Source organism: Astyanax mexicanus, chromosome 14 (assembly GCF_023375975.1).
Source record: "Astyanax mexicanus isolate ESR-SI-001 chromosome 14, AstMex3_surface, whole genome shotgun sequence".
NCBI classification, from domain to species: Eukaryota; Metazoa; Chordata; class Actinopteri; order Characiformes; family Acestrorhamphidae; genus Astyanax; species Astyanax mexicanus.
The window spans coordinates 24,270,687-24,294,900 of record NC_064421.1 but is presented as its reverse complement, the minus strand read 5'-3'; the positions used below and the strand labels follow the sequence as shown (position 1 = coordinate 24,294,900).

At 38.6% G+C, this 24,214-nt stretch overlaps 2 protein-coding genes and 1 long non-coding RNA gene across 4 annotated transcripts in view; 2 read left to right on the top strand and 1 right to left on the bottom strand.

The window, feature by feature from the left end:
* The window catches only part of mta1 (metastasis associated 1), a 52,856-nt gene extending 49,302 nt beyond the window's left edge, over positions 1-3,554 (top strand). For both annotated transcript variants that reach the window (XM_022672917.2, XM_049463571.1), the window contains exons 17-18: positions 2,379-2,530; positions 2,653-3,554. In XM_022672917.2, the coding sequence (XP_022528638.2) occupies positions 2,379-2,491 (113 nt within the window). In that variant the 3' untranslated portion in view covers positions 2,492-2,530; positions 2,653-3,554. The remainder of the gene's footprint in view (positions 1-2,378; positions 2,531-2,652) is intronic.
* LOC111193212 (uncharacterized) lies at positions 1,802-5,724 on the bottom strand. Its single transcript, XR_002650345.2, has 2 exons — positions 5,456-5,724; positions 1,802-2,510 (listed from the first exon to the last, which is right to left on the bottom strand). It is a non-coding gene; the product is annotated as an uncharacterized LOC111193212 (long non-coding RNA).
* On the top strand, positions 4,979-24,056 carry tmem229b (transmembrane protein 229B). Its single transcript, XM_007252559.4, has 2 exons — positions 4,979-5,422; positions 21,943-24,056. The coding sequence occupies exon 2, from the start codon at positions 21,979-21,981 to the stop codon at positions 22,570-22,572; it is 594 nt and encodes a 197-aa protein (XP_007252621.2). The 5' UTR covers positions 4,979-5,422; positions 21,943-21,978; the 3' UTR covers positions 22,573-24,056.
* Positions 24,057-24,214: the final 158 nt, after the last annotated feature.

Sequence of the window (24,214 nt, the reverse complement as noted above, 5' to 3'; positions counted from 1 at the left end):
TCAGTTAAGCATCCTTGTCTATGCTCTGTCATATCATGTCATAAACTCTATCCAAGGGTCTGGAAACCAATGTTCCATGGTTATGTAATTCCCTGATGAGCTTGGCACCATGCTGCTCTGAGCAGCACTGCTTCTCTTCCTTTGCCTTCTCTTTTATGTTTCTCTCTGATTCTTAGACCTGACATTCCTGCAACAGCTGCCTTTATATCACTGACCACTGTCATATCAGCTGGTCTTTAATGTGTAGATTAGAGTTTTACCTTATGTAAGTAGTGTGGAGCAGTGTGAGCAAGTTCACCTCAGTACCTTTTACAGCCAACAGGGGGAGATAATGCACAGTTCATAATGGCCACAGGGTACAGTAAGGTCTACTACCGGTATTCAGATATAAATTGTGACGCTGCACTGATGAGAGAGCTTCTTTTGAAGGTGACTTTTGTTTTGGCGGGTTTGGTATCTTTCCCTGATCATCATAATTTATATGCAACTCCAAAACCCTGTTTACACTTGATCACATAATGCATCTTGAGTGTCAGGTTTATATGATAGGGCTTAGTGCTGGGCAGTATACCGGTTCATTCGGTATACTGCGGGGTGAACTTGAACCGCGTTTGAAGTGTTTTTTATCCCAGTAAAATAGAGCAATAACTACAGCCTTTTCAAATATATTAATACTGTAGCTTAAAAGATGATTTGACTGTATTTGTTAACTGGAGAGAAAAAGGGAATTGTAGCTGATTTAAATACTGTAATGCCTATAATGGCTTCAGGAATAACATATAGTAAATTGATAAAGTGGTATCTAACTTGTGCAATAGAACTTTTGAGAAATATCTCTTTGAATACTTAAACATTGAGTATTTTAGGTTTGTTTATAGTGTTTTTAATAAATATTAAAATATTTAATTTTGTAAAGGGAGCCGTGTTAAATTTGTTAGCGTATCTAATTTTAAGGTCTATTGTTTACATTCTTTAGCTATTTTTCTAATAATAAGGACTGATTTCTTCATATTGTGTAATTTTGTTGGACAAAGTAAACCCAATACTATTCAAAGCCTTAATTTAAATCCTTAGTGTTTTATATTATATAACAGTATAGCATTATATAGTATAGCAGTAACTCACAAACCTATATTAAAGCCTAGTCATGCAAAAAATAATAATAATAAAAAAATATATAAAAATACTGTGATATACCGTGATACCGTCAGAATCTTGAAAAAAAACGTGATATGCATTTTTGGCCTAACCGCCCAGCACTAATGGGGCTCCATCCAGTACTTATGGAATAAGGTGTGGAGTGTTGTGGATGGTGTGATGGGGGATCATCAAAGATTTTGACCTCATTAATGACTAATTTATAACTTGTGCCACTGAACACAATTACATCCTCACAACAATACTCCAGAATGTAGTAGTAGGTATTTCCTGAGCAGTAAAGAAATATAAACTTTTTTGTAATACTCTTTATCTCTGGGTACATCTTGTGCACTTTTGTAACTCATGCAGATAAGCTTGCTCCGTCCATCTCATCCTGCAGCAGTTCTTAATTTGTAAATGATGAGCCAAAAAAACTCATTGGTCCTCCTGTTTTTTTCAATTGCAGTTTGGATGCAAGATTTTTATAACTGAGAAGAAGTGTGAAATATTTTTCACATATGTTGCCCTGAGAAACTAATCCTTTTCGGATATGGTATACTACACCACCTCAGTGTTACTGCAGTGCTGAGAAAGATCCACCACCATTACTTGCTCTCTATCGGCTAATATTTATTCTATGCTGAAAAAGGACCAAGTCACACTGGCTGCCATATTTTTTATTAGTTAGTTTATAAGTTATAAAGTTATACTGGGGTGTCTATTTTCTTTGTAAGTTATAAATGTCTATATCGGCATTGGCATCGGCAGATATGTACATGTGTAGTATCGGATATCGGCATCGGCCACTTCCCAACATCAGTGCATCCCTAGTCTATAGACTACAGAACAACAGCGTGTGAAAAAGAAAATAGATTGATAAAAAAAAAGTATGCAGAGAAACAGGAGGACAAGTGTCTGTAATTAAAAAAACTACAAAGTGCTCCTACGTGCTCAGTGAAGCTGAAAAGATGGGCAATGAGTGCAGAAACAGGATACAGGGTTGAGTCATTAGATGGACAGTTAGGGCAGAAACAAGATACATGGTGAAGTCATAATATTCTGACTTGATTTGTTTATATTGTTCACTTATTCTGCCACAGCAAAGGGGCCATTTCAAAGAAATATGTTTGTGATGTATGTAAACTTTAGAACACAGCTCTTCTAGACTAGAGGTTCTGGATTTAGCTTGCACAATCACACTGTAACAACACCCTGTCTGTTTTCCCATCTTCTTTCAGGATCCAAACCCAAAGTGTTGACCCCTCAGTGGGAGATCATGTCCAAGCGTATGTCTGAGCAGGGACGCCCTCCCTCCGCCTTGCAGGACAATGAAGTTCATGAGCTTGACTGACCCCTTCTGTGGCCTCCACCTGTTATGCACAGAGAACAGGTATAGGTTTATTTATTTATTATTTTATTTTTTTTATATAAATTAAATGTTATTGCACATTGGTTCATGTCTAAATTACAATTCAAACCTGTGTACTTAATGGTTTTATTTTGTTTTTGCAGGTGAAGATGAAGGTTTTCTCTCCATCTCTCAGTGATTTGAAGGACCTATGAAGAGGATCTAGGCTCAGCCTGGGCGGTATTAGAGCTGGTGTCAATAAGAGACTTTGGAGGGATGGGGACAGGGGGGGGACAGCAAAGAACTTTTGAACTAGAACAGGCTTTGGCCAATGATAGGACTGACCTGACTGTACAGGACTGCGTTCAATATTTACCATATATTGCAACTTCTGTTGATTATTATTATTATTATTATTATTATTATTATAACTACAAGTCTTGTTGCTATTGTTTTTTTTTTGTTTTGTTCATTTTTTAACCAAATGTAATCTTTTTTTAGTTAACTGTTGATAAAAGAGAGAAACTGAGACGTTTCTTGAAGCAGCTTGCTCTCAAACCCTAAAGAGGGAAAACATGGACAGACTGTCACTTTGGCATCTTGCATTGTTTTCAAATTTTTCTAAACTTACCAGAAAAAGAGATGGACAATTCCGTCAGTGCTGTTGTTTTGATTCCGTTTCTTTGAATGCTTGTATTATTTGGTTTCTTTAGTCCGTCCTTCCCTGAAGCCACAGACGTTTAACTTATTGATGAAGATGACGGAACGTGCTCTTTTTCTACCTTTTTCCACAAGTATTGCAACTAAGCTTCGATGGTGTAATTACAGAAAGTTGTTTCTCTTTTGTGAATATGTAAATGAGAACATTTACGGAGGCATTATTGTACAGTGGTGCATTTTGGGCCTCCAGTGTTTATCAATGCTTGTTATAATGATTTTGTCATGTACAGCATATTCTTTTTGTAAGGAAACTCTTGCATAAATGGAGAATTGTTCTGAGATGGTGGAAATTCTACAAGGGTACTGCTCCATGAATACAATGCACCTTCTCAAGAATGATACCGTATACATGTTTTACAGATCAGTTTCTTTACACTCACACGCATCCTGCCAGGAGTGGTGCTGAAAACCAGGCAGGTTATCAGCCTGCTGATATGCGATATGCTCGGGTTTACACCACAGTTGGCTTATTAAATATTAATACCTTTTAGAGAGCGGATGGCAAATAGAAGTCCTCCCGACACGTTCATCACGTTCACTAAAAGCCTCATGTTTTTCATCAGATTATCGTAGTTGAGCCTTATTTTAGTCATTACATAGATAACAATATGACAACATGCCTCCTGTGTTCCAAATTTAAAGGTCAGATTGGAAAGACTGTGACCAGCCAGACAGTGGTGTGTAGGGAAAGGGTCAAATCAAGTCAAGTAGGAAGTGCCAGTTCTCCTTAAAAAAAAAAAAGGGGGGGAGAACTATAATGAGAAAAGAAGTGTTTGCTGGGCATCTTGATTTTAAACATATTGGCTAAAAATAAAAATAGGTAACTTAAGATAATTTAACATTGACAAACATTAATAACCCTAATCAAAAATACAGGGGAGAATTACTGAATTGATTTCCAGTGTTGGCAACGCAACTTCTCTGCATTATTTATTTAACTGATTTTTTTATTATTATTTGACCCAGAAGACTACCATGATCAACTAATTTATGTTCAAATCAAATACCCTGTTTACACCTAGTCACTTTAATTGTCTTGAGTAAAAGGATCATATCTAAATAGTTTCAGTTCAAGCACAAAAAAAATGCAATTGTAAATGCACTTTTAAAACAGACGTTTAAACCAAATCCAAATCTTAAGGGAGTGGACTGAGATGCATTTTTCACCACATTATTCTTTTAATATTAACCAAAACTCCTCAAAACACCTTCTACAACAACTGGATAATTAATAATAACCATTAATGTGAGCATGCAATGAGTAAAATTGCATTTTCTGTCCCATAACGTATTGTTTTCTTTTCTTTTCTTTTTTTGTTTGTATTACCATGTGTATGTGTACCATGCATGTGGCTTAAATTTGTATCATGGCACATTCCAGATGCTATTCATTCATATTAAGTAACCAGGTGTAAACAGCTAAATCTAAATTTAGTAAGAAGCATAAAATGCAACTTTGAAGAAAAAAAACATATGCTTGGTTTTAAAATTATGAAATAATGAAATATTGTGCGCTTGTAAGACTTTTATAATTATAAACACCTAACAGTATTTCATTTCTGTGATTTACATGAATTTTCCTAGTTCAGGGGTTCAATTTGGATTTTCTAAATCATGTTTTGTTAAAAGTCAGTATGTGACCAAAGGATTGAATTTATTGATTTAATATGATAAGTGATTAAAAACTCACTTTTTAACCAATATGCTTTCATCAGTTTTCATCTGATCATTTGTGTAAACTGGGCAAACTGGACCAAAGAAAGGAGATTTGAGTTCTTTCATGTTCAGGTGGACAGTAGTGGGTTAATAAAAAGCTGAGGCTGTCCTTAATTTAATTCCAGCTTCTTTACTAGATGAGTTATTTTATAAGCGTCTATATGCGGACTTTGGACAGGCTCTGTTACAGTGTGAGGCTGGGCAGAAGAGCAGCAGCAGTGAAGGGGTTAACTCGCTCGAGCTGAGAGCGAGAGAGGGAGCTGTGGGTGCTGGATGCCCGAGCTCGTCTCTGAGCATGTGCTGATGGTACTGCTGCAGTGAAGTAAAATGTGTCAGTTAGCAGAGGAGAGGGGGAGAGAGAGGCTAGCCGGGGGAAATGCAGTGTGAGAAGGAACCGGCACGGCGATTTTCCTGTTTTGTAGCCTCTCTTTCCACACACTACGATGCGCTTCCAGAGGCCTGATCCCAGCCGCTCTACGCCCGAAGAGTAAACAGACGGTAAGCGCTTCCAGGACGCTGGTGTTTACCTACCTAACGCTTAACTGCAGCTCGGCTAAAGCTCATCAAACCTGCGCTGAAACAGCCCGCAGTCCGCGCTAATGACCGGTAGCACAGCCCAGCGGTCAGGTTCCCATGACTGAACGCTTGTCTTTGCCCCGGTTCTGCTCGGTTCTCCCTGCAGGATGAGGAGGATAAGGAGAACCGGGTCCGGCGGCTCAGGTGTTTCGGCTCCGGTGTTTGATCGAGTTGTGCTTCCCATAGATGTGTCCTACTTAGCGGTTCTGCGCATGCGCGGCCCACAATTTATAATGTTTTCATGTGTTTTTCTTGATAATTTTTTTTATTCTGGTAGCTGTATTATGCAATTTGACCATAACTTTATTATTATTTGTTTAGTTTGAGTGCTACAAAAATGTAAGTAGCAAAAAAAAAAAAAAAACTATTTTCTCTTTTCCCCATATTTTTAAAAATCAGGTATTTAATTTAACCTTCTAGCTAACTAGCTACGGTGGTTTAGGTAGTTAAAATTGGCTGTCTTTTCTATCTGTCTTTTCTGCGGGGAGAAATATATTTAGGGATATACAGCACATGTAGCGAAAAACAACCTTTTGCTTATTTTCCCATATATTTATTTTAAATCATATAAGCTATTTCATTTAACCTTATAGCTAACTAGCTCCCGTGGTTTGGGTAATTAAAAAAGTATATAGGAAGATAAAGCACATCTAGTTAGCTAACTAGGTTACTTTAGTTATTTTATTACAGTAGCTTTAGGTTCACTAGTTAGCTACACTAAAAATAAAACCTAGTAAGGCTACACTATGTTGGATAGCTTGCACGATTTGGCAAGGTAGCTAAACTATATTATGTACAGCTATTTAACTTAGCTAGTCAGCTAGGTTTTATATATTTATATATATATATATATATATATATATATATATATATATATATATATATATATATATATATTATATATATATATATATATATATATATATATATATATATATATATATATATATATATATATATTGCTTCTATCCTGGTTTATTTATTCCAGCTCATAGCGTTAACCTGCGTGTCCTCTTCTGCACAGGACATATTTACTATTTAACGTTAAGACGTTAGTTTCGTATTTCGTAGTTATCTCCGTCTCTCTGAGGAGATATTTATTTAGCGAGTTTGTTGGATAACCGTTGAGTATTTTGTGTTTTTATTTAGTGTTAAGCTAAGCTGTGCTTTTTGAGCGCGCGCCGGTTATTACAGTAACTGGCGTTAATTAACCTACAGCTAACCTGTCCGAGCTAACTGACTGAGCAGGTTATCTGAGCTCCACCGGTTTCATGACCATGTTGTATCAGTCAGTCAGTCAGTCAGTCAGTCAGTCAGTCAGTTTTCGGTCTGTTTTCAGCTCCTCCTGTCCGGTGCGGGCTGTGTCTGTGGAGCGGGGACGGTGGCGGTCGGTCTAAGCTCCGTGTCTTTGGTGCAGGTGTTCTGCCGAGTTGTGCTACCCTGTCAAACCAGGCTACCCTAGTGTATATTTAAACGTAAAACTGCCAGAAAAAGCACCATATTTAAAAAAACGCTTTGGGTAGGATATTTGTCAAGCCTGAATCAATATATCAGGATACAGTTAATAGAGTCAATAGTGGTGATTATAATATAATTTGTTTATAATTTTACTTTGTTCATTTGTTCACTTATTATTACTTTAATTATTATCAGTTGTCGTTTACACAGTTGTAACACTCAGACAAATAATGGTAGGGGGCTCCGGTTGTTTAATGCACTCAAGTAGAACAGATTACTATTTATTTATTTATTTTTTTTAAATCTGGTTCCGCGCATGCGCACTGATGTTGCGAAGCACATTTCAAAAGGTAGCACAACTCGACAGAACACCCTCGGAGGTGGAGGGAGAGAGGGGGTGAGGGTGGCCGGTGCGGTGTCTCTGCGGAACGGGTAACTACAGCGGGCAGGAGGGCCTGCATGCCTGCCTGCGCCGTCACGACTGCAGAGTGTGGAGAATCCCAACAACAACACAGTGTGTGTAGGCTATTAGAGAGAGAGAGAGAGAGAGAGAGAGAGAGAGAGAGAGAGAGAGAGAGTGTGTGTGTGTGTGTGCAGGATGGGGGCTTTATGTTTTGCACCACGTTTTAAGGGCAAATCAGCTTCCAAAGCTTGAACATAATAATAATAAAAAGCAAATAAATGAATAAACAATAAATGAGATTAAACAGGATTAGATGTATTCTTCATATGATTAAGTCAGGTGCTGCAGTTTGATGATGAAAAGGTCGTACAAGGATCTTTTCTGTATTTTTTTTTTTTTTTTTTAGGTTGAAATTCGCCCTTGTGCACTAGAGCAGCAGATAGATGAAAGACACGCTGATCCTTAGAGCACAGTTGATTAAAACTGGGGATTTGGCATGAGTGGTGGAAGTTCCACTGCATTGCAGGTCACATTAACAGTCCGGAGCTAAAGCGTGTGTCTTTGAAGGGACACAAGCGCTGTTCTGGACCATTTATGGTCACATTGCCGGACTGCAGTTGAACCTATAGTGCTGGGAACTGGGCAGAACGCAAAAATAATGCACCAAGAAGGAGCTGTCGGAATGTAATGCAGTGCAAGTAATTACAATGTTGGAATGAAGAATACGGCTTTTATCCCAGTTGTCTAAGAATAAATGCTTGATTGGTATTGGTGATAGATCTGGCCAAGAAAGTTACTGTCTGGTGCAATCTGGTGGAGAGGAAGAGCATCATCCTGCTAAATGAGTGGCACATACATGTCCTGCACATACATACAGTGTTGCTGCTGAGCTGTCAGCGTCCCTTATATCACTACTAGGAGTGACTGAGTGATCATATGCGATGGCATCCCAGGTCAACACACCACCAGCTGGTTTGAAACTCTTATCACAAGGCTTTCTTACTCAAGGCTCTACACATTTGGATTCCAAATAGAACCTGGATAAGTTGTTAAGAAAATACGATCCCAGTCCATAGCAGTCTAGGTTTCCCCCTTTTACAACACCACTGCAAACGAAGGCGAAATTCATGCATTTGCGTAGATGACCGGCTACATTGTAAACGTATCTGTTCACATACTTGCCTCTTCTGTGCTATGCATGTTACTAGAGGCTTCAACTAGAGGATAGCTCAAGCGTTTAATAACTGCTAGATAAAAAAAAAAAAAAACGTTCCAAGATTCCGTCCCTGCTCCATTTTTTGGCCATTTTCCGGTGTGCATGGATATTGCGGGCACAAATTTGTTTCCATTTCAGTGTATATATTTCCATATTGACTTTTAAACCCATGCTGATCTCTCAGCAGCTGTTCAGAGCCCAGTTTTCCAAAAGCATCTCAAGCATTTAAATACATCTTAACGATCCTTGATCATCCAAGGATCACCTTAATGCTAAGCACTTTTTGGGAAACCCAGACTTGATTTTTGTCACTGTGCAGCAGCAAGGACACATTATTCAGCTACTCGTCAAATCTTTCCCTTTTCCTTACCACACCACACCTGTAATCATTTACATATCTGCTTGAGACATGACTGCATGATGAGTTTTGTTGCAATCCAGGATGTATTTTTTTTGCTATTGAGTGATTTAAAACAGTTAAGTGTTAATAAAATTAATGCAGCAATGCTTCTTAAGCAGTATTGCGTAGGGCTCAGGGCACTACAAGTTGTGGTTGTAATTGGTTTAGAAACTACTTGGGAATGTTTGAAAACAGGTAAACACACTATACTGTAAAAGTTGATGCTAAATACACTTCTCTTTATCTTTTAGGGTCACTAAAGCTAAAAATTCAATGTATGCCAGTCTTGCTGATGTATCGCTGAGCTTTACCCAAGTGTCCTGGACGAAAAAGCACTTTAGGAGAATCTGCACTGACAGTGTAATTTAGTCTGAGTCTGCGCTTAAATCTGTGCCAGGAAAACCGGCCCATAGTGCAACTCTCTCGGAAGGCTGTGTAGTGGTCACAGCAGGCCGAGGTCATTACTGCGCAATGACGCTCCGCAAGGATTCTCCTGAAGCTGCAATTTCATGCTGCTTTGTTTATTATGTGGCTCATCACAGCCACGTTGCTAACCCTGAGCTTTTTTTAAGCTTCAGACGGTTCTAATCCCCATATGTTATGCAGTCTGGAGGGCTTAGAACATTCTTAAGGGCCTTTATTTCAGTGTAAGAAACTGTAGGAAGACTTATGACAGCCTTGCACCGACCTCTTTAAATTTAAACTTAGATTTTCATCGCGTTTAACAGAGAGTTAACAGAGTAGTTATATCCTGTACTGTAATAACAATTCACTTAAAATACAGACAGGATGCTAACCTAGAAGCTAGTTTACCTTTTAAGAGGCACTTTATTGTCGTTTTTTAAGAGGCTCTATGTCTCTAGGTCATGAGGTGTAAATAAAGTGCTCTTAGTCAAAAGAAAAAAAAGGTGCTTTTATTGAAGTCTTGCCCACACGTTTTGGCACCACCACAGTCAAAAGGGCTGGTGGATGATTATACAATGCAAGAGTTGAAGTGAGATTGCTATAGAGAGGCCTCAAGTGCCTTGATCCCTTCCTGCCTTTTATAGCACCCCACAAATAGCATCCTTTCTATCCTTTCTGCCCAAGCCATCTTATGAAGTAGCTTTAAATGGGTCTGATATGGGACGTTGTGTAGCTACAAAACATCTGTAAAAGCAAAAAAGCAGTTCTGGTAATAGTTTTCAAGAGTCCATGGTGTTTATGATATCTATGTTAAATGCCTGCTCTTACATTAGCAAATTGTCCCCATATGTTATGCAGTCATATTCCCTTCTAATTCCAGGTCTTGTAAGAGATGAAGCTCCTAATTATGTCTATTCAACTGTGTTTCTCTTCTAGGTACTTCATAACACATGACTAGGCACTAAAATCTTTACCAACACTACCAACACTTTACTCAAATAGGGCTATTTATTATTTACTAATGTTTTAATCCATATTATGGGTTGCACTAAATCAAATGTGTGTTACACATTTACTGTTGTTAGAAAAAAATATGTGTGCAATGTCTGGATTATATACATATGACAAATACACATATGACAAAAACTGAGCATGTCAATTCTGTGGTATACTTACATTTCTCCACTGTTTAACAAAAAAAAAAACTCATTGGGTCCTGTGTTTTTATTTTGTTTACTAAAAGCACTTCTTAAAATGATGTTCTTTTACTAAAAGAATGTAACTTTTTACATTTTATATAGATTTTTTGCAGCAGTTAATATAAACATTAAATAACCCAAACCCTACATGTCTGTTAGCAGAACAAGATATTACCCAAAAGTAATTTTTATTGCAGCATATTGTTAATAGTTGCAATTCGTTGCTCTAATCACTAACCTCGTGTGTAAAGCCGGTGTTGTGCCGAATTAAGCACCCCCTGCCAGAAAAAGCACCCCTTCTCTGACTTCTTGGCTTTAACTTTACCTAGTAAATGGAAATACCCAAGATGCTTTTCGAAGCTACGCTGACTCATAAGAAATACGGAAAAATAAACGTCACCTGCAGCCTCTCCCGAGGGGGGGGTGATTTACCTGGCGGGGGTGTTGAATTTGACACCATACAATTGCCTAAATCTGCACTCCGAAACACGCTCTCGAGAGGGGGTGCTTTTCATGGCAGCTGTGCAGATTTCGGTGCGCTTTCAAAATAAAGGTTTATTTTAAACCAATTTCCGTTTTTATTGCTGTATCGTTTTTAGATGTTTTTTTTATCAGTCTGGATGTTTAACACTTTAAAGTTTCTATTTGATTTCTTATGTGTTTCTTCAAAGTCTGGGTGATTTGTGTATTAATTCACAATGTATGAAGAACAATAAAAAAAATAGTAGAAAAATAATATTAGAAGGTGTGCCCAAACCTTCGACTGGTACTGTATTTTAAACAATTTATAGGAGAATTCTACTATTTTTTACTAATATCTGCTTGTTTTAGAAACTAAAAACAGTGCATTTAATGTAAAACGGTAATTACAAGACGTATGTTTTTATATATGAAACCAGTTAGTAATGGATCCGGGAGTTTCCCTACGTCGAGTAATCTCCAAGCTTCTCAATCTTTCCAAACACTCTATGATCCAAAGTGCCGAAAGGGGAGTACTTCCTCTTCAATTTGAAACCTGAGCTTCAGATCCTGGTTCTCTACTCTAGAGGCCGATCAGTAATGTCCATACCTGATGAAAAAAACAAAGGCATTTTGGGCTTGAGTGCTGAGATGCTGCTGTGATGTAACCGAGCTGTCTGTCCTATTGATCCATGTGTGGAGGGAAGTGACTTGATGGCAATAACCCAGAGCTCCCATCAGCCCCATCCAGAAATAGAGGAGTAAGATGCAGCACAGTCAATAATCTCAATGTTACAAAGTAGTGAAGAGGGCAGTTGTGCAGGTCGTTTCACAGAAACTGGATTGAGGACACTATCAGGCAAGGTGGCTCTTTATGCAGAGCCTTTTGTCACCAGCGTTTTGAGTGATGGAATGAGGGGACCTATCTACAGTTTGTCTGGATGAAAAGGGAAAGTAGGAGGTCTCCCTCTACTTCAGGCAACCATGACACTGCTACATGCTTTGTTCCCTTCACAGTAAATTATTTATTTTGTGTTTTTTTTGACAGTTGATCTGTATGGAATCCATGAACGGATCATGGATTATCCGTTGTCTGTTTCTCCCTTACTGACCAGTTGGTTCGAGAGTTGCTTGTCTGTTTACATGAACAAATCGAGCCGGACACCGTCAGTCATAATAATTCTATGATGTATTCCAAATACATACAGCTCCAAATAAAAATATTGTTATTTGGAGTATTTATTTGCAGAAAAATGAGAAATGGCTGAAATAACAAAAAGACCTCAAATAGGGCAAATATAAGTTCATATTCATGAGTTTAATATTTGGTGTAAACTATGGTTTTTAATCACAGTTTTCATGCATCTTGGCATGTTCTCCTCCACCAGCCTTACACACTGCTTTTGGATAACTTTATGCTATTCCTGGTGCACAAATCCAAGCAGTTCAGCTTGGTTTGGTGGCTTGTGATCATCCATCTTCCTCTTGATTATATAAAATCAAAAACTCATCATTTTTAAGTGGTCTTTTATTTTTTTTTTTCAGAGCTGTATGTGACTCTGTGGCAACTTCATCTGGCACCCATGATCATGCCTCGCTCCAGTTCTGATCATTAATGTTGCCTTGGCATGAGCACAATGGCCAGTGTTCAGCCTCAGCCCTACACAAGATAGCACCTCACAACTTATACAGTGTGGTGTGGGCTTTCAAAAGAAAAAAACGCAATCCAGCCCGAATTGCAGGCCAATTATACTCAGCAGCTCTCCCTTCCACCTGCCAAAATTATAAAACTATATTTACTATATTTACTCGCCAGCGTATACTTTTTTCAACATTTGCAACACAACTTTCCAGGTAAAGGTTTTGAGACCAAAAAGATTTAATAGTATGTATTGTGAACACATCTTTAGATATAATTTATATAATATTAACATAATACCTCTACCTACTGTTCATTGTAATCGCCAGTCAGTAAGCTCAACCCAATAGATTTATTTTTGAAAATGCTTATCACAATATTAATATTTCAGGTAGTCCTGCATGAACAAGATTATTTCTAGCTATTGTACTGTGGGGTATTTGAATGAGCTTTGAGAAGCTTTTGGCATCGTTCAGAACTAAAGGCAACTGAAACTTAAACACATGGTGGGTTTGAGGCTGTTCTGGCAGGAGGAATGAGGATTAGAGAATAATGAGAATAAAGCTCAGTCACAGAAGATCTAGACCTCACATGCACCCACACTGAAGGTGAACTGAGCCATTAATTCAGCCTTCAACTGAAAGTCTTCTGTTTTTTCCCACATCCCAGAATTTTGTCTGCTTGGTACAGGATTATTGTAGTATGCTTTTCAGTGTTCAGTCCACCAGCTAAGAACCATCTTATTCATTAAAACTGTACTATAATACAGTTTATTATATATGTTGGGCCTCTTTATAGCTTTTATATATACACAGCTCTGGAAAAAATAAGAGAACACCTCAGTTTCTGAATCAATTTCTCTGATTGTTTTATTTATATGTATATGTTTGAGTAAAATGAACATTGTTGTTTTATTCTATAAACTACAGACATTTTTTTTCTCAAATTCCAAATAAAAATATTGTCCTTTAGAGCATTTATTTCAAGAAAATTGCAAAGCTTTCAGACCTTAAATAATGCAAGGAAACAAGTTCCTATTCATAAAGTTATAAGAGTTCAGAAATCAATATTTGATGGAATAACCCTGGATTTTAATCACAGTTTTCATGCATCTTGGCCTGCTCTTCTCCACCAGTCCTACACACTGCTTTTGGACAACTTAATGCCACTCCTGGCGCAACAAAACTCAAGCAGTTCAGCTTGCTTTGATGGCTTGTGATCATCTATCTTACTCTTGATTATAGTCCAGAGGTTTTCAATTTGGTAAAATCAAAGAAACTCATAATTAGCGGTGGGCAATATTATATTGTATACAATATATTGTGACACAGAAATATCATGATATTAAAAATCCATATCGTTATAATAGGGCTGTTCTGTCTTAAAAGTAGTCTATTATTTACCGTGAAGCTTTAGGTTTATTTATTGTATAATTGTTTTAGTTTGCAGTTTATATGCATGCACTAAATATTCTGCAATATTATTTGCGGCATTATATTAATTTATACTATATTATTTATTTTGCCACATTATGATTAAATATGTATATATTTTCATGTAGGATAGATGGAAGTTAGACGTTAGAAGACACTAACCTAATTTCAGCTTGAATATTTAGTTTTAACGTAAGATATTGAATCAATTCAATTCAATTCAATTCAATTTTATTTATATAGCGCTTTTTACAACAAAGGTTGTCACAAAGCCGCTTTACAGGAAAAACAGGTCCACGCCTCTTATGAGCAGCACCACAGAGATGCCAATTTTATGGTGACACAGTGGCAAGGAAAAACTCCCTTTAAGAGGAAGAAACCTTGGAAGGAACCAAGACTCAGTCCGAGGAACCCATCCTACTCGGGTTGACCCGCTCAGTACAAACAAACAACAAACAACAAACAAATAACAGGACAAAACAGTACAGAGTATTAATGTGAACTATGGCTAATATAACAGGTACTAATTTATGAATATAAGAATGTGATGGGCACAAACTATAGAGCTATGGCTAATACAGAAACAGATACTGAGTGTGTTAATGGTAATCAGTGCAGGGTTGCAGAGCCGGAGAACAACACAGCGGGCAGTGGAGAGCCAGGCTGGGAACATCAGGAACAGGGCATCTCCATACATGTAAAAGAGATAGATAGAGAAAACAGAAAGGAAAGGAAGAGAAAAAGAAAGCAGAAGTTAGAAGGGTTGTGAAATAATTCTGATGAGTAGAAGGACAGGGCTGATTCCTGAAAGCTGGAACCACAGACAGACACATCCAGGAAGACCGGCCGGCCAGGCGTCTCAGCACATGTGAGAAAGACAGAGAGAGAGAACAGAGAGGGGAGGGAAGAAAAAGGGGTTAGAATGGTTTTATAAAACTCTGCTGGAGTGGGATGGGCACTGGTAGCAGCAGCTCAGGACATGGGGAGAGAAAGAGAAAGCAGATGATTAGGACAGGGTTTATATTTGCTGGATAAGCTGTAAGAGGAAGAAAATTGTAATGAGACATTACTCAAAAGCTTGAGCAAATAGAAATGTTTTGAGTCTAGATTTAAAGATTGAGAGTGTGTCTGAGTCCCGTATATTAATAGGGAGGCTATTCCAAAGTTGGGGAGCTTTATAAAAGAACGCTCTTCCTCCTGCATAGTTTTTTCTAATGCGCGGGACAAATAACAGGCCAGCGTCTTGGGAGCGGAGTGAACGCGGCGGATTGTAAGGAGTAAGGAGTTCCTGTAGATAATGCGGGGCCAGACCATTAAGGGATTTATACGTCAGGAGAAGTATTTTATAATCTATACGAAATCTAACAGGTAGCCAATGTAGGGATGAAAGAATAGGTGTAATGTGATCGAACTTTCTAGCTCTGGTAAGCACTCTTGCGGCTGCATTCTGAACTAGCTGGAGTTTATGGAGTAATTTATGTGGACTTCCAGCCAACAACGCGTTGCAGTAGTCCAGCCTGGAGGTTATGAATGCATGTACCAGCTTCTCAGCATCTTCCAGAGAGAGTATACTGCGGATTTTAGCTATATTTCTTAAGTGGAAGAATGCAATTTTGACTATGCTACATATGTGAGCATCAAACGAAAGAATTGGGTCAAAGATGACCCCAAGGTTTCTCACAGTTTTACCAGGTATAATTAAGTGACCGTCTATGTCTACAGTATTAACATTTATGTTTTTATCAATATTAGGACCTAATAGAAGGACCTCAGTTTTATCAGAATTAAGTAAGAGAAAGTTGTGTGTCATCCAATTTTTAATGTCTTTAATACAGTCTGTTATTTGATTTGTACAGAGCTCCTCGTTGGGTTTAGCAGATATGTAAAGTTGCGTGTCATCAGCATAGCAGTGAAAGTTAATACCATGCCTACAGATAATTTTACCCAGTGGTAGCATATAAAGAGTAAAGAGTAATGGACCCAGTATTGATCCTTGAGGGACACCATATTTTACTCTAGACTGATAAGAGCATTCGTTATTTAAGTAAACACACTGGAATCGATCTCTCAGATAAGATCTGAACCAGGTGAGGGCTGATCCTTTAATTCCTATAAGATTTTCTAACCTATCAAGTAGAATAGCGTGATCTATGGTGTCAAAGGCAGCACTTAGATCTAGCAGTACAAGGATGGCATTACTGCCACTATCAAGAGCTGAAAGTAAATCATTAGTTACTCTAAGTAGAGCTGTTTCAGTACAAGAAATATCAGTCACAGACATCTCACTTCTCCTGTGAATACCGTGATTATCTCACATACACCTGTAAATCAGGTGTATATAAAAATCAAAAATATGAAAGCATACACCAGCATATGCTTTTGTGGTCAGCACATATCAAGACAGTGGATGGAAGGCTGCTGACCAAACACTACCTAAACACTGTGTATAGGGTGGGGGTGTTATAGCATGAGTTATTGCAAGGTAGATTGTCTGCAGTCAGCATTGACATTGCACCAGTATTAGCGAGCATCACGTGTCTGCTTGGCTTGCTGAGTTTTTACTGCCTTCTCAGGAGCTGCTGCCATATATTGAAGCGAGTGCTTGTATCCGACACTGGTCTGCCGGGGTTCCTGGGAGGGTCAATAGAGGTCTAACTGGGTAAAGATCAATACCAATGCTGACTGAAGAGCAACCGGCTAAGGGGGGAGGGGATACGACAGCCCACACAGACAAACATGCAGATATACATCTAGTGCCTCTGACTAAAGAAAGCCATGTGGGCTTACTGTTGATTCATCACTTCATAGACAGAACAGGTTTTGAATATGCAAAACTTGCATACAGTAGAGTGTGAGTTGTTTAAAAAGCAACAAAGCTATCTTGGTCAGAATGTTTGCTACTAATATTTAATACAACTGGTAATCTGGTAATAATCTGGTTAAAAGATGGTTAACAGGATCAAACAACCAATAAACCCCCAAAACCCCAGTGAGGAAGCTGAAAGTGACAAGGAACAAGAAAAGCTAACAACTAAGATCAACAAGGGGGTCCTATCCTCCTTTGGTTGCTAATTATAAACGATTGGTAAAAAGTCACTGTACCATCTAGAGATGCATGAATACCGATACTGGTATTGGGTATCTGCACGATACATGCTCATTTACTCATACTAGTAATTCCAAACGAGGCTCAGGTACCAACATCCGATACTGTACGTCTACAAAGGGCCATCATTACTCAAGTCCCAATTACAGTACCAATCAAAAGTGGAAACACTTTCTTACAAAATATAAAAATAATCCCATAATAATATTAAAATGTACAGAAACGTATGTTTAATGTATTCAATATTAAATTTACAATGTAACATAAAATAAATATATATATGTATATATATATATATATATATATACATATATATACGTCCTGTTTAAGATTAGACTCAATTAGACTTTTTTTTTCTTAAGCCATTCAGAGATGGACTTGTTTGTGTGTTTTGGATCATTGTCCTGCTGCAGAACCCAATTACCTATGACCAGTCAAAGAGTTAATGTATCCGATGTGAAGTGTCCACATGCAGTAAAAAATATACAATAAGTGTATCGGCGAGTACAGAAATACACAGTTCGTACTCAGTTGGGGAAAAAAAGATATCTTTGTAATCCTCGTGCCATCACAAAAGGAATGTTGTTCTGCTCAAGTGTTCTGATGTAATCATAATAGTCTTGGTACAAATGACGAAATTAATGCTAATGGTTAGCCTGGTAAATTGGATGAATATTTCTGAAGCTAGGTCATTTATACTATCTTCCTGAAGTTGTCCATACTGAATGGTTCAATCTCTTAAACTCCTCAAAACCAGAGAATCTTACTGAATACTTCCTCACTGTTATAACCCAGGAACAGCTCAGCCAGTTTGCGCTGCTTTGCAGGTATTTACCAATTAGTAATCCCTTGAGTGTCACAGAGCACAAGGGGTTAAAATGTAAGACTTTAAGACCTGATTTTCTGGACAGGGATTAAGCCTATCCTGCACTACAAAGCATTCTGAACGGAGAATCTCCTCTGAAAGAAAAATGTAGTCCAGGACTGAGTTTAATCCTCGTCTGGGAAGCCGGCCCTCAAATATTTTCTTTTCTTTTTTTTTCGATAAAAAGGATTTGTCAGGATTTATTTTAGGTTTACCACTATTAACTAGATCAGTAGGTACGTAATCCACTGATTATTTTAATAACTTTGATTACGATATATAAATTGAAAAAAATATATGTTTAGTTACAAAGGCTGTGTTTAATTCTTCTGCATCTTGTCGTTAAAAAAAAAAGGTTTTACATGATTTAAAGTTGGAACAGGTTTACTTACTCTAAATTTAGTGTATTTTGCATAATTTAATCTTGCTACTTTTTCTGTGGAAAAAATTTTTTGATAATCTAATCTCTTAATAAATCTCTGAAAGTAAATATCTTCACTGTCCAATGAAAAAGGTGTATCCCCAAACAGCAACTTTATAGGAGAGAGATAAAACCTTCCTAACTTTCAATGGAGGTCAATATAACAGGAGTGTATATTAGGTCATTTAAGAGGATTTCTATTGGTCCATTAATCAATAAATTTGAACAAAGTGTAAGTGACAGTTTGTGTGTTGAAATTATGCAGTAAACGGAGATACTTGTTTTCAGTAAAAAGCGATATGTACTTTAAAAATAATTCCCCGTTAAAAGCAGGAAAAATGAGATGGCAACACAGGATTGAACTGCACCTGCTGTCCTACAAATTGTTGGGGGGAGGGGAGTTGGAGCACGCATTACAGTGCAGTGCATGCTGGGAATTGTAGTTCAGTGGATTGTAAAATATAAAATATTTATTTTTATAGAAAAATAAAAAATATCAATGCAATGTCACTGGATAGATAATTGTGCTTAGTGGACTCTTCTCAGTGACACTGAGATGTTTAACACACACACTAATACACTACCACCATGTCAGTCAGTGTCACTGCAGTGCTGAGATTGACTTCCTACCCAAATAATAGTACCTGCTCTGCGTGGTCTTGTGGGGTCCTGACCATTAACCGACCTAGAACTACAAAGTTGCTCCTGTTTGGTCAGTGGGGCTGATAAATTTGGACAATGATTGGGGCTTCTCATTGTTCTTTTAGCACCTCCACTGCACAGAACTGTTGTTCCATATCACAAACTCTAATCGGCAGTTGGGTTTTTGAGACTGTGTTACTCAGTTGCCTTAAAATCCCTTTTAATTAACTTAAACCTCCCCCGAAATAAAGTCCTCCGCTGCACATCCCTGACAACAGTTTCACCTCATGGTCAGGACAGATATACAGCTGGGAAAAGGTTGGGTTGTTGGGTAAATTTGACGGTAACACTTTACTTGGATGGTCCACTTGATGGCCTTGTTGACACTCAACTGACATTCAACTAACATTCAACTACATGTATATTAAATGCAACTGAACTGAAAGGTGAAAGTAAATGATTCTCTATTGAGTATAACCAAACATTCCACTCTAAACTAAACTCTAATCTTAATATTTTAGGATTGGGTTTAGGGTTAGATTTTAAGATTAGGTTAAGGTTGGGGTTAGGTGTAGGGTTAGATTTTAAGATAATGTAAAGGTTAGGGTTAGGTGTAGGGTTAGATTTTAGGGTTGATTAAGGGTTAAGGTTAGGGTTAGGTGTAGGGTTAGATTTTAGAGTTGATTAAGGGTTAAGGTTAGGGTTAGGTGTAGGGTTAGGTTAAGGTTAGGGTTAGGTGTAGGGTTAGGTTAAGGTTAGGTGTAGGGTTAGATTTTAAGATTAGGTAAAGGTTAGGGTTAGGTGTAGGGTTAGATTTTATGGTTGATTAAGGGTTAAGGTTAGGGTTAGGTGTAGAGTTAGATTTTATGGTTGATTAAGGGTTAAGATTAGGGTTAGGTGTAGGGTTAGATTTTATGGTTGATTAAGGGTTAAGGTTAGGGTTAGGTGTAGGGTTAGATTTTAGGGTTGATTAAGGGTTAAGGTCAGGGTTAGGTGTAGAGTTAGATTTTATGGTTGATTAAGGGTTAAGGTTAGGGTTAGGTGTAGAGTTAGATTTTATGGTTGATTAAGGGTTAAGATTAGGGTTAAGGTTAGGGTTAGATTTTAGGGTTGATTAAGGGTTAAGGTCAGGGTTAGGTGTAGGGTTTGATTTTAGGGTTGATTAAGGGTTAAGGTTAGGGTTTGGTGTAGGGTTTGATTTTATGGTTGATTAAGGGTTAAGGTTAGGGTTAGGGTTAGATTTTAGGGTTGATTAAGGGTTAAGGTTAGGGTTAGGTGTAGGGTTAGATTTTAGGGTTGATTAAGGGTTAAGGTTAGGGTTAGGTGTAGGGTTAGATTTTAGGGTTGATTAAGGGTTAAGGTCAGGGTTAGGTGTAGGTTTAGGATCTTATTTTGAATCATTTACATTCAACATAGGGTTAAGTTACATTTAATGGACATTCAATTTAGTGTTAGTTGAATGTCAGTTGGGCATCAACAAGGCCATAAAGTGGACCATCCAAGTAAAGTGTTACCAATTTGACTAAGGCTCACTGAACCCAGGCCTCTAGCTTGGCAATTTGCACAAAACTCTAATTCTTGTTTTAAGCCTAGAATTGAGCTAATCCTCTGTAGCCTGGCCTGGACTGGCACCTCCGCTTATCGCCTAAAGTAGCCTTTTGTTCTCCAACAGCATGCGGCTCCACTTCTCGAGCGCAACTGGTAGTGTGAAGTACGATCTTGTTACCAAATCTGCTTTAATGTCATTCACTAGACTTCTCCTGAGACAGTTGAATGCTTAATTGTCGTTTGAAACTCAATTAGCATTGATGGACACTTTCTCAAGAGCCTCTCTGCTGCTTTAGGCTTCGAGCTGTTTGAAGGACACAGCCCTCTGGTGGCCTCCTGATATATGATATGTGGAGCTTAGTGTGTGAGTGTGTGTGCATGGTGGGTGGTTGGGATTTACAGCCAAGGGCAGGAGATATGGAGTCAGTTTCATGCCATAGAACAGTATCTTGTATGGCCTATGTACATGCACTGATGTGTCAAAGTCTGCGGGGCAGGGTCTAGGATTGTGTCCCATGACTTTTGCCATGTCCATGGAAGCTAAAGAAGACTGCACTTACTGCACTCCTGATTTGAATTGTGGGGGTGATTTATGCTAATCGACTGTTGATCTCTGTCTGTTTGTATGGTCATTTAGGGGTTGGACAATGAATCTGAAACACCTGCTTTTAGACCACAATAATTTATTGTCCCTACGGACAGTTCTGGTGGAAACAGGAGAGTTGAGGTGCACATTGAATTCTGCCGTGATTTGGGCAGCCGTGGTTTTATGTTTTTTGGACACAATCCGGGTTAGCACCCGAACATCCCTTTCAGACAGCTTCCTCTTGCGTCCACAGTTAATCCTGTTGGATGTGGTTGGTCCATTCTTGGTGGTATGCTGACATTACCCTGGATACCGTGGCTCTTGATACATCACAAAGACTTGCTGTCTTGGTCACAGATGCGCCAGCAAGACGTGCACCAACAATTTGTCCTCTTTTGAACTCTGGTATGTCACTCATAATGTTGTGTGCATTGCAATATTTTGAGCAAAACTGGGTTCTTACCCTGATAATTGAACTTTATCTTAACGCTCTTACTGGTGCAATGTGCAATTAATAAAGATTGGCCACCAGGCTGGTCCAATTTAGTCATGAAACCTCCCACACTAAAATGACAGGTGTTTCAGTTTCATTGTCCAACCCCTGTACTTCTAAGATGCTTACTTTACTTAATTTTTTCCTTGCTTTTTCCCTTCATTTCCAGCTGAACTCCCTCAAAGTTTGGAACAAAACAGTCAAGATGGTCACCATGGCAACAACGATGACCCCAGAGCCACTGACGGCCTTGTCGCGGTGGTACCTGTACGCCATCCATGGCTACTTCTGCGAGGTCATGTTCACGGCAGCTTGGGAGTTTGTAGTCAACTGCAACTGGAAGTTCCCCGGTGTGACAAGCGTCTGGGCACTCTTCATCTACGGTACGTGCATCCTCATCGTGGAGCGCATGTACCTGTGCCTGCGGGGCCGCTGTAACGTGCTTCTCCGCTGTATCATCTACACGCTGTGGACCTACCTGTGGGAGTTTGGGACTGGCCTGCTACTGCGGCAGTTCAACGCCTGCCCCTGGGACTACTCCGAATTTAAGTATAACTTCATGGGGCTGATCACGGCGGAATACGCTGTGCCTTGGTTCTGCGCATCCTTCATCGTGGAGCGCCTGGTCATCCGCAACACGCTGCGGCTACGTTTCGACGAAGGGTCTGAGGCTGGCCGGACTGGAGGACAGCCTGACTGTGGTGGAGATGGTGGGGCAAGAGCAGGAAGTGAAGGAAGGAGAGGAAGAGGAGCCAGTGGAGCGGCAAGTAGTGCCAACGGCTACGTGAAGGTGGACTAAATCGAGATTGCAAGGGTAGTCAAGGATGCAGCTGTTCCCTAGCCCATTTCAAGGGTTTCCTTTCCTTGTGCCCTCAATCTGTCCCCTTTGCCCCTCTGCTGTTATATCCATCCACATATCCGTCCGGCTCTTTTCCCTGCACTACCCCCCCCTATATGAACAATCTTTGGGCACAGTTGGTGTGGAACCATGGAAAAAAAAAAACACAAAGCTTGGACAGATATCTTCCACAACTATAAAGCACTATTGTGGATGTATCTGTCTAATTATTTGTCTTTCTCTGTTTACACAGAAAAGAGTGTCTCCCCAGTCTCTCCACTAATGCCCAATGCCAACTCCTCATGCCCCTCATCTTCCAGCAGCTATTTTAGACCAGGGATGACCCAAAAGAGGAGCATGCTAGAGCAAGCGTAGATTTTATCCACTTACTGTCACTGTCCGAAACCTCCAAGGCCAGTCCATCCACCTCTAAAACAGAGAGGGAGAAAGAAAACAAACAAACAACCAAACAAAAAAAACATGAGGACATGTGTACTACTGATAAAATGGCATCTTGAATTAAATATAAAGAAAAGAAACATGTTTGCAGAAAATATCAAAAGAACACTACTCAGAATATTTTTTAGCATATTAAAAAGTCTACAGTGTGTAGTAGCAAAAGTAAATAACTGTTAGTATAAATACTTACCTTCTGAGGTTTATTTGTTAATATTTATCTGATGATAGTTAAGAAGTAACTAAACTATATAACATAGGCCTATAGTAAATGGTATACTGTGCCCTAAAGCAATGCATTGTACTTGAATCTATGGTTTTTATACTATAAGAAAAAAAATCCCAGGGCTTGAACATGCATGAAGAGTGTCTTCCAGAATTTTTCATACAGAGTCAGATCTGCAATGTATTCTGTATATAAAAAAGAACTGAGTGATTTATTTTTACTTAACCACATGGACTAACACAGAGGAACACTGTATTGTTTTCACTTGTATCTCTTGTAATGAAGCCTGCTGCTGATTGTTAGTATTGTAGAATGAGTTAGATCAAAATATCCTGTGAACAACACACTGGAGAGCGAGTGAGCGTTTTTAAATAGGTGCGAAAATCTTGATCTGGTGCTATGTTCTCACTCCGACCACACAAAATATCTCTGTATGAATATTAAAGGGTCCAGACTTAATGCACCATAGTACCTGTGGGAAAATGGGAAAAAAAAGAAGCAAAGCAGAACAGATGTTAAGAAAAATGGCTTGGCTCTAGAATGAAAAGTGCGCAAGAACAAGTGTCAAGGACACCTTGTTAACAAGTCACTTTTCTGTCCATCGATTAAAGACTTGCTATCTGCATGGTAAATTATGGTTGATGATAATGTCACAAAGCTTCAAACATCTGTTTTTGATTCTGTTGAAAGTGGCTGATGATGTTTTGTATTAAAAACCTAAATATCCCATCTGTTCATTAATTAAAGCCATTATTGCACCGTTTTGATATTATCATCGTCATATTTATTTGGCGCCACCTGAAAATCTGTTGCATTGTCAGAAATTTACACCTGTCTTTAATTAGAACTCTTTCTCAGTAATACATTATAAGGGAATTCCTCAGGTGTACATTTAGAGTGGTTTGGTGTAAAAGCACTGTT

Coding starts and splice junctions, on each gene's coding strand:
- tmem229b (XM_007252559.4), top strand. CDS start 21,979: ATGGTCACCATGGCAACAACGATGACCCCAGAGCCACTGACGGCCTTG.